Source organism: Grammomys surdaster, unplaced genomic scaffold (genome assembly GCF_004785775.1).
Source record: "Grammomys surdaster isolate TR1022 unplaced genomic scaffold, NIH_TR_1.0 142, whole genome shotgun sequence".
Classification (NCBI taxonomy): Eukaryota; Metazoa; Chordata; class Mammalia; order Rodentia; family Muridae; genus Grammomys; species Grammomys surdaster.
In genome coordinates, this window is record NW_021604600.1 from 7,025,221 (window position 1) to 7,044,918 (window position 19,698).

Here is a 19,698-nt window from a genome sequence, read left to right on the forward strand (position 1 = left end):
AATTAAATGGTTTCTTTTAAAAGTTGTCTTGGTCGTGGTGTCTCCACCATACAACAGTAACCAAGACGTATGTCATACTTTAATGAAAAGTCTGTTTTAAAAACACACACAAACAGGCAAAGGAGTATGAAAAGCAGACTACACGCGCGATGGCCACAGAATCCTCAATTCACTGAGCTCTTCAGATACAGTGAAATTATTCCATGGCATGTGAAACTATACCTTAACAGAGCTTTTCAGAACCCTATGTGTATGTTTATACAGTAGTGGGTAACTGGGATGCAAATTCAGTAAAGACAAGCATTTGCCAGAAGGGCTAATAAATAACTACACTCATAGTCCTCAAGTAGGCTGAGGCTGAAGGATTACCACAAACAAGGCCTGCACTCTGGGCTATGCAGAAGGTTATGTATCTTGCTCCTAAACTCCAAAAGAAATGCAGAGTCTTTGTTAAATTGGGACAAAATTGGGTGTCACTCAAATTTAACTCATGAGTGCTTTACTGTAGACTTTTAGAGAACTTTAATAGCAGCTGCATAACAGAAAGAAAGCCCTTTATACATTTTAGGAACACACAAATACACACACCAACAACCACAACCACAACAATTGGGAGAATGAGGGCCCAGAATTTGAAAGAGAACAAGCAAGGATATATGGAAGGGTTTGAAGGAAAGAAAAGGAAGGGAAAAATGAAGTAATTATATTAAGAACTCAAAAAAACAAAATAATATTTCAAAGGCTTTAACCTCAGACTTTTCCTCTGTCCTGTTTATCTAGCACAACAATGAGATGGGACTACAGACTTGAAGCCTGGCTCCACCCAGAGCTGTGTGTCCCCAGCACCTTGTTCTGTGCCTCAGTCTCTTTACCTATAAAATAGAGATTATATGCAAAAATAGCAAGAGATATAGCATAGGGCTCTTACAAAGACTGAATGTATTAATCATCCTATAATAAAGTCTACTATAAAAGCGGGGGGGGGGGTGTCTTTCTCCTAGAACTAAGAAGGGAGTCCTCTGTTTAGGAAAAGAAGGCCAGTTTGGGTGCTTTACCTGATGAAATGTATACTTGAACAGAAGGGTCAAGAACTCCACCACAGGGAACTGAGAATAGGACTCGATTCTTCTTAGGTGAACACTCACAAAGAGCCGCAGAAAGTCAGTAAACTTCTCAATGTAGCTACATAAGACAAGAAGACAAAGGGTGACATGAGAAATATAGCCACCTTTTTAGAAGAGAAGTTAAATTCAATCAAACTCTTTCTCAGTACACTATACAAACATACATTTCCAGTTAAAAACACAAAGGCCTGCAACAATTAATTACCTACGAGACAGGCAACCCTTCATTCCATTATCACCTGAAACACAGCAGAAAAGTAGCTTTAATCCTCAGACACTATCTGCCCTGCTTGTTACAAACTCAAGCTCACGTATGTTCTTATCCATTAGTGTTAAGACCCACTTAAGGGAAAAGAGTTGCTGCTAAAAGATGCTGGGGAGATGAGAGATTCTTCAAATCTGGCAAACCTAGAAAAATCAGGTCTTTGCTTGAGAGCTGATATTAAGTTAAAATGCACTAGGCAGAAGCAGAACAAGTCTATCCAGAGGGGACGCCATCTACATAAACACAGTGAGACTCACAATGCAGTTTCTGTCCTTCCCTCTGACACACTAAGAACTGCACATCTACTGCACTCTAAGGTGACTTTCCAGTCCAACGGAGGAAGGCTGTAAGAAGGCAATTTAGTCTCTGCTTCCACTTTGTAGGTGAGGTTCCAAGAGGAAAGCGACCCACCAAGATCCCTCAGCCACCTCCCGGCAGAGGATACTATCACTCCCTCCGCGTGCAGTGCCCTTCCTATGCACTGTGAAGTAGCATCTCAGTTCACCCATCATCCCCAAGTCACTTCACAGCTGAGTCAGTCATGGTTACAAGGTAAGAGATTCCTGTTATTAAACACACAGTACATTATCACTTTCTTGTTTCAGAAACTGGCATTTTAAGCCCCAATATCAAAACTGATTAGAGAGTGAGATGGACATGCCTTCCCATTTCAGAGACCAAAAAAATCTAGACATACTAGGCCTTGGCTGAACATTAACTCATGTGAAAAGCAATTCTGAAATTATTAACTGCAAAAAGCAAGAGATATATGAAATAGCAGAAGGGAAAACGACAACCACCTTTCAGAAAAACTAAACTGGCCCAGAAATCCAAGGTCTCCTGCTATTCCTGGGACCTGCTCCCTTAGTGAGGCCAACCTTCCTGCCTGGCCTCTAGATATCTGGCTCATACAGTAGACATTAAATATTAAATCATCTGGTTGGGATTTTTTGTTTTTTAAGAAAGGGTCCTGCTATGCAACTCTAGGTGGCCTGGAACTATGTAATGTAGACCAGGCTGGCCTCAAACCTTCAGTGATCCTCCTGCCTGATGAGCCACAGGCCCAGCACTAAAACTGATCTTGAGAAAGCAAAAGCACATTCTCTCTGCAACCTCCAGGGACTCCTGGGGGACTGCCAGTCCTCATTCCTTACTCAGCATATATATTGCTCCATGGTTTTTACATGATCTTCAGGGGCAACAGTCAGCCAGCTTACTGATTTTAAAAAAGATACACTTGTTAACCATAAAAGAAAAGCACCCAGCGATCTCAAGTTTACTTTAATCTTCAACCCAAATTTAAAAATACAAGCTATATATGGGACTCATGCGGTTAATCCTAGCAACCCAGTAAAGCTAGGTTAGGAAGGATGCCACAAGTTCAAGGCCAGGCTGAGCTACACAGCAAATCCCAGGCTAAGGAGGGATACTGAGACCTTGTCCAAAAAGAAAGAAAGGAACCCCACCCAGACAAGAACTAGGCTGCTGCACAGCTGACACTAGGGATGTGCTTGCACCTCACTTTCCCTTTGCCCACCCTCCTGGTACAGGTTCTAATGAACAAAGTTAGACAAGGGCAGGAGGAAGAGAGAAGCCAAGGACCTGGTTAAACAGCTCCTAAACATCTGACCACCAACTAATGGCTTAGAATTAGTTAGGGACCAAGAGCTAGGAAGCAAGCACACACTGGTTTCTGTCACCTTTCTGCTTCCAGGCACCTCTCAGCTTTCACTTCGGATCCAAGACAAGTCAAAACAACACAGTTGGTAAAAGCAGTTATATACATTTTTATTAACATATGAAGACAAGATGGCCTTTCTTTAGCAATGCTAGAAAGGATATGAAATTGTGTGAATTGTGAGACATTTAAATTCATACAGAAAGATACTACTAGATACTAAGGGGAAAATCCTACTGGGTGGTGGTGGAAAGATGGCTCAGGTAAAGGCACATACTAGCAAACCTGATGATCGATCCAAAATTGAGCCCAGGGACCCACATGGTGGAAAAGAAAACAAATTCTAGCAATTCTGACTTCTATACACACAACATGAAATGTGCCTACTTCCAACCATAAAATACATAAATGTAACAAACAAAAATTTTATTAAGAAAAGATCCAATTGGAATATGAGAACTTTTGTGACTATAAAAAACGTTACAAAAAGCTTATTTACAATGAATCAAATCAAACCAATCTTTGATTCAGTTTTTAACCAGAAAAATTTTAAACTCCTCAATTTAAAACAACAAAACTATCTTGACTTGGGGCACGTGACTTTATAGCTTATTCTTATTCTAAACTTATTCTAAACAAAGCAAAGAGGTAAGCTCATTATCACTTAATAGCAATCAGGCTGCGCCAGAATTCTGTAACTATTTACTAATGAAATACACTGCAAATGCTCTGAAGCTAACAGTCTACATGATCATTACAAACACAAGCTGCCAGCTGCCCTTCGTCTTTATAGAGCAGCAGCACCACGTTTAGCAAAAAAGATGTTGTGGCCTCACTTCTACATTGCATGGGCACAGTCTGTGTTATGTGTGGCAGGAAGACTTGCCTGGCAGACACAAGGCCCTAGAACCACTGGAGGTGGAGGGGAGAGTCAGAAAGCCTTAAGATAAACGATAATATCACTTGCAATGATAATAGAGAAACCTTGACTCAGACTCCTTATTTCACTAAGTTCATCTTTTGTACTCAAGAAAAATGGGCCTGGGAAATTTTAGGTCAAGAGGGCAGTAACCAAGCAATGCAACTCAAGTATATGCCTCTAAACCATACCTTCCCAAAGATGTCTCCTATCTTGGATCAACAGCTATCATTTATGTGAAACTCAAAATACTAAGAGCATTCCTACACTCTGCAAGATATCCACTGAGGATAAGTTCAATAGTGAAAACCAAACAGCAGTAGCAAGTGAGAAGGGTGATATAACCCTGTACCTCTGCAGACCGCTTCTGTTCTTGCCTATGAAGGAGCCGCATTCTCACTTCCTGCACACATGAGACCTGCAGGCAGACAGTGAGGAAGAGGGACAGAGCATGGACAGAACAGGAGGAGGATGGATGTGGGGAAAAGACAATAGGCCACACTACACCAGCACTGTTCACACTCAGTTGACTTCCCTTAACCACCCAAGCCCTTCTAGTTCAGCCTGAACATTCTGGAACACCTACCTTTCTATCTTTATCTGTAGCCCCATATTCTGAAACCAAAGGGGATTACAGACACCACATGACATGGTGTGACAAGCAGCCAGGCCCTTTCCTGGGCACGACTCCCGCCTGTTCTCATTACCTCTCATCGAGTTCCTCTAGCCTGCTCTTCACCGTGTGGGCATTGTTATCCTTGGTGATTTTTTGCAGGAGGTAGAAGGTTTGTTGAAACATTCTCAATAAGTATTCCTCAAATTCCATAGGCACACAGTTCTTGGACATGAGTTCATTGATGCAGGACATGGCCAAGACCCCAAGTCGGCCACGCTCCTGACCCAAAACACAGTTCTGGCTGCTGCCATTCACTGACGCCATCTTTCTGGCCCGGGTATCGCAGCCAAATCGAGCAAAGTGGAAGATAGTGGTGAGGAGGGATGGGGTGATGCTGGCAGACAGAGGAATCCAACTGAAGAGGTGAGCCAGGCACTCCAAGGCCAGGGAACAGACATACTCACTCTCCACATCCAGGATAGGGATGGGCTGGTGCAGCAGTTTGGCTGAACTAGGACTCTGCAACAGGTTACTCAGTAAATCACCTGGAAATTCAAAACATGCTTTTACGACACCCCATACCAAACCTCTTGGAATACTGCAATGAATTCTCCTTTTCCCAAAACACTTTAGTCACCATAAAACCAAAACCTAAAAATCAATATGCTTTATATTCAATACCAATTAAAGATAATACCAAAACACCAAATATAAAATTACAGACCAAGTGAGTTATAGGCTTAAACTAAAGACAAAGCTTCATAAGAAAAACAAAACAGAACATAAAAATCTGACCACAGTAAAAGATTAAAACAATCAAAACACAAACCTCAACAAAAAATACCAATGAGTTGAACAACATATCATCATCAAATAATAGTTTCATATCATTTGAAAGGGACGTAAGCAGGAAGGCAGCGGACTATCAGAGGCAAGCCACAATTCCTAACACCAAAAAGAGCTAAAATCTCAAACATTAAGAAGAACTGTTGTCCACCATCAGTAGCATCTACATATGCAAATAGGTGGTGGGTGTGAAGAAACAATTTTCTAAAGAAATGAAAAAGATCAGCTAGTGTATGAAGATATGTCAAGCTTGGGCATTAGAAAATGCAATCTAACACAAAACAAAGAAAAACAGTACTATTGGTAAACGTCACATGGGGCAAGAGAAGCTACAGGAATACTCACATAGCTCTGCCACAGAATCTGGCCCTCTGGAATCCTGTCACCACTTCTGTCAATTTCTAACATATTTCAAAGCAACACTCACACAACTCTATGGGGACAGACAGAGGCTCTTGTATAGGGTCAGCTGGAGGCAATCTAGGCTCATCAGTGAAGACAAAATACTGAGGACATATACCTCATACAACAGCCATGCAGAAGTTTGTGCCTAAAGGCACAGGGCAGACAGCCATCAGAGTACAACACTACCATATTATCTATACAGTAAATATATGGACATCAATCAGTTTTCACAAAGAGGCCAATCATTTTATACAGTTAAATGTTTGTCTGTTTTAAGAAAGGGAGAATGAGAGAACAGGCTTGAAAGGGAATTAAACACGCATACACACACACACACACACACACACACACACACACACAGAGGGAGGGAGGGAGAGAGGGAGGGAGGGAGGGAAGGAGGGACAGAGGGAGGGAGGGAGGGAGGGAGGGAGGGAGGGAGGGAGGGAGGGAAAGAGAGAGAAAGAGGAAGAGAGAGAAACAAACACAGACAGACAGATAAAGTGGGATACAATATCTCAGGAAGTCAATGTCCTTCCTGCCAAGCCTAAGGGTATTGACAATCTAAGTTCAATACCCAGGATCCATATGGTAGAAGAAGAGAACCAACAAAGTTGTCTTTTGGGTTGATGAGACAGAGGCAGAGGCAGGCATAGTTATTTACCAAAAACAAACAAACAAAAAACAAAAGTTGAAGGTTAAGGAAATAGATTAGTGGCTAGAAGAATTACTCACAGAACTCTAACAATCTCAGTAATTCCCAGAAACTACATAAAAGCCAAATACGGCATACACATCTACAATTCCAATATTCCTCTGGCAAGTTGACAGTCTGAGACAGGAGAATCACCTAGAAGCTTAGGAGCCAGCTAGCCTGGAATGTGCAGCACAGCACAGAAACGAGAGCATGCCTTGAGTAAGGTGAAACGTAAACAGCTGCCCTCCGACCTCCATATGCGCAAACGGTATACACAGACCAGTGAACAAGATCACATGTACACTAGGGTGACTCAAGTGCCACAGCCTGCACAGCTAAGAAGCTCATTACCTGTACTGATAGCTTTAACCTTTAAATCTAAGTATTGCTACAAAATTTCAGTTCTCTTTACATCTGCAAAATTTCTTCTTACCCATTCAAATACTGCAAAATGTGTATCTCCTGAGCCACTGAAAATACCTGAAGATAGCCACTAAGCACAAAGTTTTCACATTACTGAAGGCTTGATGAATGCTCTAGAATTCTATATCTAAGTACTGTAAAAAAATGACTAATGGCTTTTAATCTGAGTATGATACACAGATTGAAAAGTAATGTTCTATGAGCAGTCCTAAACCCCAAACCACAGTGTGTTCTCAGTTCTACAGGACGTCTACAAGAATACCAAGTCCCATGTGATGGTTTGTACATGCTCGGCCCAGGGAATGGCACTCTTAGGAGGTGTGACCTTGTTGGAGTAGGGGTAGCCTTTTTGGAGTAGGTGTGTCACTATGGGTGTGGGCTATAAGACCCTTGTCTTAGCTGTCTAGAAGTCATCTCCTAGCTGCCTTTGGAACAAAAGATGGAACTCTCAGCACCTCCAGCCCCACATCTGCCTAGACACTGCCATGCTCCCATCTTGATAATGGACTGAACCTCTGAACCTGTGAGCCAGCCCCAGTTGAATGTTGTCCTTCATGAGACTTGTCTTGGTCATGGTGTCTGTTCACAGCAGTAAAACCCTAACCAAGACACATGTCAACAAGCTGTATGAACAGCCTAGGACTTAGAGGTTTAATTCAACATCCCACTTCCTTAAGGGGGTGGGGAAATGCAAAAGTATCTCTTACTATTATACCAGCTTTTAAAGGACAGAAAGAAATGTGCTAGCTCCAGGCTGTGCTCCACCTGGAAAGCGTCTGAAGCCATCTGGTGTAAGCAGAATCACTTACCCACTGTTTAGAGACTTCATTGAATTACTCTTACATCCTCAATTATTTACATGAATAATGTAAACTCAACGCTACTGCACACTGGTCCTCAATTTGCCTGGCAATATGACCTTTGTACCAGTCAACAGAAAAGACAGCTTTCTCTCCCTATGTCATCTCAAGCCTCAGCTTATAACAAACTCAGAACAAACACAACAGCCAGGGAACCTGAAAAAAATCAAAGATGTAACAAAGCAGAAGGGTCAGCAATTATAAACTGGCAGGGGGCAGGCAAGACAGCTCAGTAGCGACTTGCACAAAATGAGTTTGAGCCCTTCCTTCTCAAAGTTGTCATCTGGCCTCTACACAGGCATTGTGCACAAAATAAGTAAGTGTAAAAAGTTTTAATAATAAATTGGCAGAACAGAAGTGAACAGCACAAGAACAAAGGTGTCATCTTCATGACAGACAAGCAGGGAGCAAAGTGTGCTGTTCAAAATACTGTATTAGAAATACAAATATTCAAAAGAAAATAATAGAAAGCTAGTTCCTCAGGAAACAGAGGCATGAAGGCCAGAAAAGATTAAGAAGAATGAATATCTGCATCCTAGGTGGATTAGCTATTGCAATTCCCAGCTGAGACCCTAACTGCACTTAGCCAGAAATACCATAGAGGACAGCAGACCATACCACTTTCTCCTGATGTCGGGGATGGTGGTGGGGTGGCAGCAGTAACACTGTGTTTGTCCCAGACAGTTTCCAAGATACCTACCAAAAAAAAAAAAAAGGAAAAAAGAAAACCATTTGAGAGATACTACGTCCAACATACAAAAACCAAAATTAAAAAACCTGATGCCATGATCAGACATCACTAGTCACACACCCCTTCTTTCCGTACACAGTTCACATGTTCACATGTATGTGTGAGCAGGTAAATGTGAAGGCCCAAGACTGACGCTGAGACTCTTCCTTGATTGCTTTTCCACCCTACTCTTTGAGTCAGGGCCTCATTCCTGGTATCCCTAGGGAACTTGCTCTGGGAGCTGAGGCTGAAATTACAGGTGGGGCCCCCACCCAGCCAGCATTTGTGTGGGTCCTGGGATCTGAACTCTAGTCTCCTTATTTGTGCACCACGTGCTTTCACCACTCAAGCGTGTCCCCAGCTCTGTTTTGCAATCCCAACCCAGTGCAGCATGGCTACTGCTCCATCTGGACCTTGCAGTGTGGCTTCTCCTCCTTGCTCCTGTCTGCTGCATCTACCAATGGTCATTTTCACACGTACCCTCCCGGGACACCCCAGTGTTCCAGGACACTACCCAAGCCCTTCTCTGGCACACAGTGTCACTCTCTCAGCAGCTTGTCTCTGGTTCTGAGCCTCTGCCATCCGTCAGTTACATCGTTTATCATTCCTCTGCTTCCCTCACTGACCTCCTTCTCCTATTTTACTCTCTCTGCTGGAGGAACTGTCTGCTGTTGTGGCTTCAACCAAATGTCTCCCAGCCCAAAACTCATTTGATTCTACTCATGAGCTCAATGGTTACATGAAAGCAGATAAGGAATCTAGTCACAGATCAGTACAGCCAAATGCTTCCTGGGTCAAATCACTTACGCACCCTAAACTCAGCACTTACCCCTGCAAACCTACCAATGATCCCAATACCTTCTTTACTGCGTGTGGTGGTTTGAATAGGTATACCCCCCATAGACTCATGGTTTGAATACTTAGCCCATGGGAAGTGGAATTAGGAGGTGTGGCCTTGTTAGAGTACATGTTGCTTTGTTGGAGAAAGTGTCTCCGTAGGGACAGGCTTTCAGGTCTCCTATGCTCAAGCTCTGCCTAGTGTGGAAATGAGTCTCCTCCTTGCTGCCCAGATCAAGATGTAGAACTCTCGGCTCCTTCTCCAGTATCATGTCTGTCTACACACTGCCATGCTTCCTAGCATGATAATAGACTGAACCTCTGAACCTGAATGCCAGCCCCAATTAAACGTTGTCCTTTTTAATAAAGAGTTGCCTTGGTCATGCTGTCTCTGCATAGCAATAAAACCCTAACTAAGACATAAGTTAGTACCAGGGGCTGGTGTATTGCTGTGATAGGCTTACTATGTCTTTTTTGTTTGTTTGTCTTTTGTTTTTTTTTGGGGGGTGAGGGGTGGGTATTTTTGTTTTTTGGTTTTTTTTTGAAAGAATGGATTTGGGGACTTTGGATTAGGAAAGCAGTGGAATGCTTCAAGTGGGGATTAATGAACCATCGACATTGGTGCCAAGGGTGATCTGAACTGTGGGGGCCTGGCTCAATAGGTTTCAAAGAAGAATTTTAGTATGTGGCCTAGAAATCACTCTTGTGACATTTTTGTAAAGAATATGGCTGCTTTTTGTCCTTGTTGGAAGCATCTGCCTGAGGCTAAAGAGATTTAGATTAATTGCACTGGCAAACAAAATTTCAAAACAGGCTAGACTCTGTCCTGCAGTTCACAGCAATGAAACCCTAACTAAGACACTAGGCAAGCAGCACAGCCCACAGATCTTGGCACCTGACCTCTATATACCCTGTTTCCCAGCCATACCTGATCCAGTCTTCTGCAATACTGGCCCATCCATTGCTGTGTCTTCAATACACACCAACCTCCTTCCTCACCGCCACTCTGCTCCTGACTTCTAAATCTCAGCCTTCCCTTCCCACTGACTGCTACCTGTCTGCCCTTTCCATTTCCACTCAGCTGTCCCAGGTAGTCTTCCTAACAGCCAACAGCTTAGTTTTGGCTCTACATGGTGTGTCTAATTACAACTCCCAAAACACTACTTTTTAACAATTTACTTGCCTTTTCTACTAGGGTGCAAATTTACAAAGGACAGGACTTGTTTTGATCCTTTGTGCACCCTCTCAAAGCCTGGCACACATCACCACAGACAATCATAAAAATACTCCCTAAGGCTAGGTATGGTGGCACAAGCCTTTAATCCCAGGACTTGGGAAGCAAAAGGAATGTGGGTCTCTTTGAGTTTGAAGCCATCCTAGTCTACACAGTGAATTCCATGCAGAACAGAGCTACATAGTGAGGCTTTGTCTAAAAGCAAACAAACAAAAAACTGTCCCCTCCAAACACTTGTTATAGCATGGATAAACCTAGAGAATCCTGTTAAGTGAAGAAAGCTTGAGTTCGAGGCCAGCCTGGTCTACAGAGTGAGTTCCAGGACAGCCAGGACTACACAGAGAAACCCTGTCTCAAAAAAAAAAAAGAAGAAGAAGAAAGCTATACATAAAAGATAATATGACATGGTATGATAATAATAACACTCTATAAAAGGTTCAAAACAGACAAATCCCTATGGACAAAAAGGAGATTAGTGGTTGCCAGGGACTGGAAGAGAGAAGAACTATGATCGCTTGTAGACTCAGGGTTGCTTTCTGAGCTGATGAAAAATGTTTCGGAATTAAAGGTAATGACTGCAAGACTTTCAAAAAACACTTAAGCCCCTGAATTGCCAGCCACAGTTTAAAGTGGGCATGTGCAGCACATGTCTTAGACCTGTTCTCAGAATGTTTTATATGTTTACAGGCATAAAATGTAGAGCAAGTGCACAAGATATGTCCCTAACTATAAACTTAATAATGCTCAGTTGACATCAGTTCAGTGTGCTTTGAATGAATAGATGCTCTGAGACTTGAGTTTCCATCTGGGATTAAAAGAAGAACTGGGGGACTGGGAGTGTGTGCAGCACACAAGTTCACCACCTGCAATCATTCTTTTAATCAATTTTTTAAAGGACCCACCAGATGCCAATTCCTACAACAGACATACAGAAGGAGAAAAAAGCTCCTGAATATCCAAATCGAAAAGACACACATGGAATAATGCCTTCCCACTACAGATTCAAGAAGTAGTGACATCCAGGCACCTCAAGGGCCTAGTATCTGAGCAGAAGAGACAAAGGCTAGGTTGAGGGTTCCCAGGCCTGGGGGTTGGAGGAGCACCAAAAGAGATGGAAAAAGGTGAAGGAGAAAAAAATGTCACCATGGGTCAAGGAGTCAAGAAAACATGGACCTGAGGGCTGGCTAATTGGAATTAAGAGCAGCTCAGATGAAACATAGTAATAACTCGGGGTTATCAATAAAAGAAGTAGATTTGAATAACATTGAGGGTAGATATCTGCCCAGCTTTTATGTTGTTTAAGGCTTATTGTAAATAATAAAAGTTGTGTGTCTTTTACCCAGGAACTAAATGATCAAAGAGGGGTAGAGACATGAAGTTGGGATTAAATAACTTCTACAACACATCCCAGTCTTTGGGGATGTTCTTGCTATCTTCCCACCTCACTGTGTGATAGGCTTCCTCTCCTCTTTCCCCTTACACACTATCAAGATTCTGACCAGGTATCTGGGATGAAATGTCACATACAACTACAACCTAGGGCACAGGGGCAACACCACAACTCGTCTCACTTTTCTACAGAGGAAATTTTTTCATCTTGCTACTCCTATTTCTAATCTTAAATTCAAATTATGTTAAATAAAGAGCTTGCCACTTAACCTACTTAAATTACAGTATTAGCATGTAAAGCACATTCCTACGACCTGACCTATATATGTACCTCATTAGTCACATAGTGAGGACCAACTAAGAAAAGACTCTTAGAAAATTAAGCTACAAATCTCCTCTGAGGCATTACCATGCACTAGACTGTGGCCCTGAGTACTAGGAAACCAGAACTAAGTTCTTCCCACATTTACACTGAGTCAGTAATACCTACAAGACCTGAGCTCTGCACATCTGCAGCAGACCTGTCTCCAGGCACCATCAAAGCACTCACTCACCTGTCAAGAGCCCAAGCACTGTCTGCACCTGGTCCAGCAGCAGCTTCCGCAACTCCTCCTTCCGAGCCACACTGAGGTCCTCACGGGGACAAGCTAGCTCTTCAGAAGTTGTCTTCAACATGATCAGCCCAAGGGGGGTTGTCACAGGGGACTGGATCAACTGATAGGAAAAAGCAAATTCTGAGCAGAAAAGAACTAATGAGTTACAAAGTGGATTAGTAAAATTCAACTGTGAAGTGTTGAACCTCTTATGAACAGACGACCTCAAGCAACTTTTGAAAAAGAATTCAGAGGACCATTTATGAAACTTTGCTTTACCAACCATTCAAATGTTACTCTCAAGTTCTTAAATTCTACCAGCAGGAACTTAAAAAGCAGCTGGGAACAACCCCTTCTTTATACAAACAGGACAAATTTTGTACAAGTCTAAATTCCCAATCAAGATTTGGTTATTTGTAGAGATACTCACATACTGAATGACAGACAATTCTGTCATAGATGAATCACATGTACTCTTAAAAGACCTACTGGTCTTTTATGATTACACTAGACATGAAGAATTCCTATCTTCTAGTAGGTTTCCTATAGTTTCTCCATGTTTAGATATAGTTAAGATATATAACAACTTAACATAGTGTCTCAACCGCCTGTAGTATCCAGAGTGAAAGTGGTGCTAGTTAAGGAACAGGCTGCACCATACAGCCTAGGTACAGAGTAGGTTCTGTCTACCATGCAGGTGTGTGTAAGCATATTCTATGATAGTCACCTAACAGTGCACTTTCACAACATCCCCCTGTCAAAGACACCATGGTGATATGCATGGCAGTAATACAAATATTTTACATACTAGTGATAATGATAGTGTAGATCAATTTGTGCTATCTTTTCAACACTCAAGTTAAATCAACTTCATAGTTCTACGTGTTAACATTCCTGACCTTAGCATGTTTCAAGAAAGTTTAGAATTAAACATGAGGTCAGCCTAGGTGTGGCATCACATGCTTGTTATCCCAGCAGTCAGAGACCAAGGCAGACAAATCAAGAATTTAAGGAAGAGACAGCATGCTGACTACAGGCAGAGGTGCTATCAAGGCTGACAATCTAAGTTTGATCACTGGGACAGAGCTGGTAGAAGCAGATAACTGACTCGTTTAAGTTACTCTCTGACTTCCACGTACATGTTATGATATCCACCATTCCCTTGCCAAAAAAGACAATATAATTTTTAAAAAAGAGTTTAAGGGCAACATGGACCACATAGTGGTCTCAAAAGTTTTAATTAAAAGGAGAAGAAAAGAAAGAAGAAACATGTGGCAGAGCAACACATCTTTGATATTAAACAACTACCATGGTCATGAGTTGTAGAGACTTTCTAGGTAGCCCAAGCTGTTCTTGTACTTGTGACCATCCTCCTGTTTCAGCCTCTCAGATGCTGGGATTATTGGCAAGCCTGGTTATAGTTAGTTTTGGAAATATAATAAATGTATTGTAAATGTAATAAATTAAGTAACTATTTCTATCCCCTGTAATACTGTCTCCAGCAAAAGATGAGGAAGGAATACTTACAAAAGCATGTTATTTATAGCATCCTACCTGTTTTTTAAAAATTCAACAACGCCATTAAAAGTGAGCTGCTACTTTTTCAAAGGTAGACAAGTATTTGCCACAATTAAAAAGCAAACCATTTTCAGAGTACCTCAACTTTCTTCAAGCATGTGCAACTTTCAATGTGGCTCTTCCCTGCTGTGTTTCCCCTACGCTATACAATGTTTCTAAGCTTCTGAAAAAGAGGACACTTAGGAATTATATCAAGACAAATCACATACTCTTCACTTCCACCAATACAAGGTACATTACCCTTTCCCCAGAAAGTTAGCTATCTTCCCATCATAGAATACAGAAATGACTATCTATCTCTGAAGAGTAAGAAAAACACCCAGGGGATAACAAGATGGCTCGGTTTGTTTTGTTTTGTTTTGTTTTGTTTAAAAAAAAAAAGGCACTTGTCACATGAGACTGATGACCTAGACAAAGTTCAAGCCTCACATTGGAAGTTAAGCTACCACAGAAGGGCCTTAACACTGGTGTATGCCCATTCAGAAGCAGCCCAAGAAAGCCAGTAGTTGGCTATAATCCCAGCAATCTACCCAAGAACCAATCAGGGAAGAAAGGGGGAAAGAGAAAGGAAAAGGAAGGAGAGAGGGAGGTACTCTAAACAACAGCTCTTGAAAGTTAAAACTTTTGGGCTGGTGAGATGGCTCAGTGGTTAAGAGCACTGACTGCACTTCCAGAGGTCACGAGTTCAAATCCCAGCAACCACATGGTGGCTAACAACCATCTGTAATGATATCTGATGCCCTCTTGTGGGGTGTCTGAAGACAGCTACAGTGTACTTACATATAATAAATAAATAAAAATTAAAAAAAAAAAAGAAAGTTAAAACTTTTAAGAACACCCTCCACATTTTCTCTATTCTATACAAAATTTTATTATTTCTACAAATAATGTCTGCCTTGGTATAATTTTTGGCTAAAATAAAATAAAAGAGATCTCTTTAAGGCTCTCTGTATGGATATAACCTTACTCTTGAGATTTTTTTCCTTCCTTTTGCCTTTTTCTTTTCTGTCTCTTATTTTCTTTTGGTTTTTTTCGAGACAGGGTTTCTCTGTGTACCCCTGGCTGTCCTATAACTCACTCTGAAGACCAGGCTGGCCTCAAACTCAGAAATCCGCCTGTCTCTGCCTCCCAAGTGCTGGGATTAAAGGCATGCACCACTACTGCCTGGCTATGTCTCTTATTTTCAACTGAGCACTTATTTTTTTTCTTTAAAGGGAATGGGGTTTAAATTTTTATTTATGTGTGTGTGTGTATTAGTATTTTGCCTGTGACTATGTCTATGCACTGCATACGAACCTGGTGTCCTCTCAGATTAGAACAGGGAATCAAATCCTCTGAAACTAGAGTTTATAAATAGTGATGAGCCAACACATGGACGCTGGCAACAAGTCTTCTTATCCACTGGCCATCTCCCCAGCTCCTACGCACTTAAATATTTCAGCTGTGAATACCCTAGCCTGCCAAATGGTCTACTTGGCAACATTCACTTTCAAGGTGTGTGTGTGTTAGTTATATGCAAATGTGTGCTCACCTATATGAATTTATGTGCACAAGTGTCCAAGTACCTGCAGAGGCCAGAAGAGGACATCAACTCCCCTCAAACTGAGCTGCCTGATAATACTGGGAACTAAATGAACCTTGTTCTCCTATATTATTAGTAAGTGCTTTTAAGTGCCATGTCCATCTTTCCAATTCAGATATTCACTTTCCTTTAGCTATGAAATACCTCTGTGCTCCTCATACATGGTCAGATATCCTATAATGTAGAAAATTCATCTTAAATCTTCTTTCTTTATTCAAAAGGAAAGGAAGAAAGGAAGAAAGGAAGGGAGGGAGGGAGGGAGGGAGGGAGGGAGGGAGGGAGAGAGAGAGAGAGAGAGAAAGAAAGAAAGAAAGAAAGAAAGAAAGAAAGAAAGAAAGAAAGAAAGAAAGAGAGAAAGAGAAAGAACGCATGCACGCATGCACAGTCAAGAAATCTGGTGAAAAAAGAAAGCCATCACTAGGCATAGTGGCACACACCTATAACATTAGCACTAGGAAAGCAGAGGTAGCACTAAGGTCATGAATTTGAGGGCAGCCTGGACTATACAGCAAGACCCTGTCTCCAAAAAACAAACAAACAAACAAACTACTGTGAGAGACAGCTCAATAGTAAAGAGTTTGTCTAGCACTGTATGGTCCTAGGTTCCATCCTGAGAGAGAAGTTAGCAAGAAAGGAATTCATTCTTCCTGACTTTTTTTTCTTATTTTTGGTAGTGCTAGAGACTAAAAACATAGGACCTAAAACATAATAAAGTCACTCTTGCTAGGTGTGGTAGCACATTCCTTGTATCCCAGCACTCTGGAGGCAGAGACAGGCTGATCTCTGTGAGTTCAAGGCAATGGTCTCAACCAACAGGTTGAAACCCCTTTTCACAGGAGTTGCCTAAGAAAACAGATATTTTTACATCACAATTCATAAGAGTAGCAAAATTACAGTTCTGAATTAGCAACAAGAATAATTTTATGGTTGGGGATCACAACCAAATGAAGAACTGTATTAAAAGGTCACAGCATTGGGAAGGTTGAGAAGCACTGGTTTAAGGCCAGTCTGGTCTGCATAGAGAATTCCAAACCAACCAGGGCCACATGAGATCCTGTCTCAAATAAAAATAAAAAAGGAAGTAAGTCATCTTTACTTTCCTTGGCTGTGGCTGGATCCCTGGCTTCAGGAAAAAGGAGGAAGCTGGCAAGAGGACAGAACCAAGAGAACATGTGGCCCTTACAGCTCACACAGGGACAGAGCCCATCCAGGCTAGCCTACTCTGCTCCAACTCTTACATGACTGCATCTGACAGCAATGCTTACAGCTGCAGTGAAATTAACCTGTAGCAGTCCAGAAGACTGAGATGGAGAAGTTGGTACCAAAGCCTCAGACATCACACTACCCCTGGCCTTGCTCTTTCTTGTCATCTCATACCTCTTTGAGCTTTATGTGGCTATACCATCAGTTGCCCTCCTGAACCGTGAAGTTGTTTAGTTGTGAGCAACCCCAATATCACTTTGAGGCACTTCTCCCTGACCAGTAGAAGCAGCCCAAGTAGGTGGAGGTGGAGCTTTCATCTTGGCAAAGAGGTGCCCATATATAATGACAGTTCCCACCATGGCTACACTCAGGACTGGCCCATCTTCCAAGTCTTCTCACAGGAAGTACCCAGAAGCAATTTTACCTGGTTCCCTTTGTGCTAACATGGCCATCCCTGTGGCTAAACCCTGGTTCTAAGGCATGACCAAAGTTTGGGAGAGATACCTCATTTGGGATCACCCAGATTCCCAGGGCTGGAAATAATACATGACGCAACTGCCTTTCTACTACTCCCTGGTCCGGTTGAATTTTAAGAAACAGATCATCTACAAGCAGCTACCATCATTCTTCTTAGTTTCTCCTAGTTTGTCAACTCTGAACTGTGTCCCTTCCCATCATGGTTTTCTGATTACCTGCCAGAGTCAGCCAAGATGTTTTAATTACACAGCATAAAAAATCATCTCCAGTAATATCTTCCTCATCTTTGCCATTGTTTTCATCATCCCATGGCTGGCCTCCTTGCCCTTCTGGCTCTTGCACCGCACCCTGGTGTGCCCACTGGAGCTTGCTCATTCATGCCTTCTTCATTAGAACTACCTCAATATCATGATGATGATGCCTATCTTCTGGGCCTACCTCTTTTTGTACAAGGCCAACAAATTGATAAGAGCTGGTAGATGACGAACATACTAACAGAGAAGAAATGAAAAGCTCAGAGAAGGAAGCTACAACAAGAGAAGCAATAGCCACCCATCCTCTATAAAATCCTAAGAGTGGCTAGGGAGATGGCTCAGTGATTAAGAATATATGGCAGATCTGAAGAAATGGCTCCATGTCTAAGAGCACTTACTGTTCATGCAGAGGACCCCGTTCAGTTCCTAACACCTATATCCTAACACCTTCCCTGTAGAGCCCATCAGGCTCTGATGAAAACAGAGAAAAGGAAAGAACATTCGTTCTCTTTCCTTCATCATCTAGATGATGCCTTTAAGCCAGGCTGTCAGCAGAAACTAGGTTGGTTATAGCTTCTGTTAGCAGAGTTCTTCTGCTCTCTGCTCTCTACACTCCCTTTCTATTGCTTTTAAGAACCTTCCTCACTTTTGAGGGCTCAAGAGCTTGGACCTGGTTGGTTGTCTTTTAACTCCCTGACCTCTAGCCAGAATTGACCTTAGGCCTTATTCTATCAAAGCTAGGACAAGGTTCCTTCCATCTTTCTAAGTTCCCTAGCTTGGGTTACAAACCAAAACCAAGCTGACTTTAACTTCTTCCTTCCTGAAGCTCAATGAATTAACAGAATGTGGTGGTGTGACCTTCCCACCTCCTCTAAAGAAAGGGCACTTCCTGGAGACTGCTTGACTACCTCTGCAGCTGCTTTCCCAGCTGCTTTCTCTGGCCTCTTCTTTCCTGTCAGCTACTCTAGCTGGTCTAGAGTGAATGGGAACAGTTTCTAATCTGTACTGACTAAATACTTGGGAATTTCAGTTTCCAGGACACGACTGTAGCTAGTAACTGATAGTCCAATGAGGAAACACTTCAGAGGTAATTTTACTGATGACAGTTTTGGGTTTTTTTTTTTGTTTTTTTTTTTTTTTTGGTTTTGGTTTTGGTTTTGTTTTTAAGCTAAAATATAGTAAAGGATAAAAATGAGAATGTGTCAGACAAGTAAGAATGGAGTCAGGTATGGTAGCACACACCTTTGAGTCCAGCACTTGGGAAACAGAGTCAGAGGCAGATGGATCTCTGTGCCTTCTGGGCTAACCAGCACAGTGGTGACATTCTGTCTCCAAGAGAGAAGGGGATGGAGGATCAACTCAATAGACTAAGGAACTAGAAGAGCTTTTTTTTTTAAATCGCCCCCACATAATCCTTTACTTGGAAAAAAAAAAAACTGGAGAAAATGTGTAACTTTTCATTTTTATTGTTCTTGTATCCAGAAAGGCAATTAATTAAATATATAATTAAAATTCTAAACACACTTAGTTCCTATACCTGACTTAGCAGACAATAAGTACCTTTGGGCTACAGATAAAATTTAGGTTTCTAATGAATATGCAACAGTTTTTATTACGAACTGTTGGGAGCCGACTCCTCTACGAAAGCGGCTATCATCTTTGCAGCCATCTCGAGCCATATACCCTGACAAGAGACTTGTTTTCAACAGCCCACAACAGCTGAGCACACTCTGATAAACATCTTGTTTTTCTCACATATCTTGTTTTGTTGTTTAGTGCCCCCAGCTGCAAGGTGCATGTGGTAAAGTGTCTTCAGCTGCATTCCCCTGCTTGTGCTTATATATACCCAGAATTTCTTTTCAATAAAGGGGGGACTTGAACAGACTGTCTTGTCTTCATTCTTTGCGTTTCTTGCCCCTCCATCGCCACTCTGTCTCTTGCTAGACCCTGACCCACTGACTGGAGCATCAGCACAGGCCAGGATAACAAAC

The 19,698-nt window shown here is 42.0% G+C and overlaps 1 protein-coding gene across 2 annotated transcripts in view; it reads right to left on the reverse strand.

Moving 5' to 3' along the window:
• Window positions 1-19,698, reverse strand: part of Xpo6 (exportin 6) — a 99,348-nt gene that overhangs the window by 48,797 nt on the left and 30,853 nt on the right. For both annotated transcript variants that reach the window (XM_028764133.1, XM_028764132.1), the window contains exons 5-8: window positions 12,575-12,734; window positions 8,449-8,526; window positions 4,694-5,147; window positions 1,056-1,182 (exon numbers count right to left, since the gene is read on the reverse strand). In XM_028764133.1, the coding sequence (XP_028619966.1) occupies window positions 1,056-1,182; window positions 4,694-5,147; window positions 8,449-8,526; window positions 12,575-12,734 (819 nt within the window). The remainder of the gene's footprint in view (window positions 1-1,055; window positions 1,183-4,693; window positions 5,148-8,448; window positions 8,527-12,574; window positions 12,735-19,698) is intronic.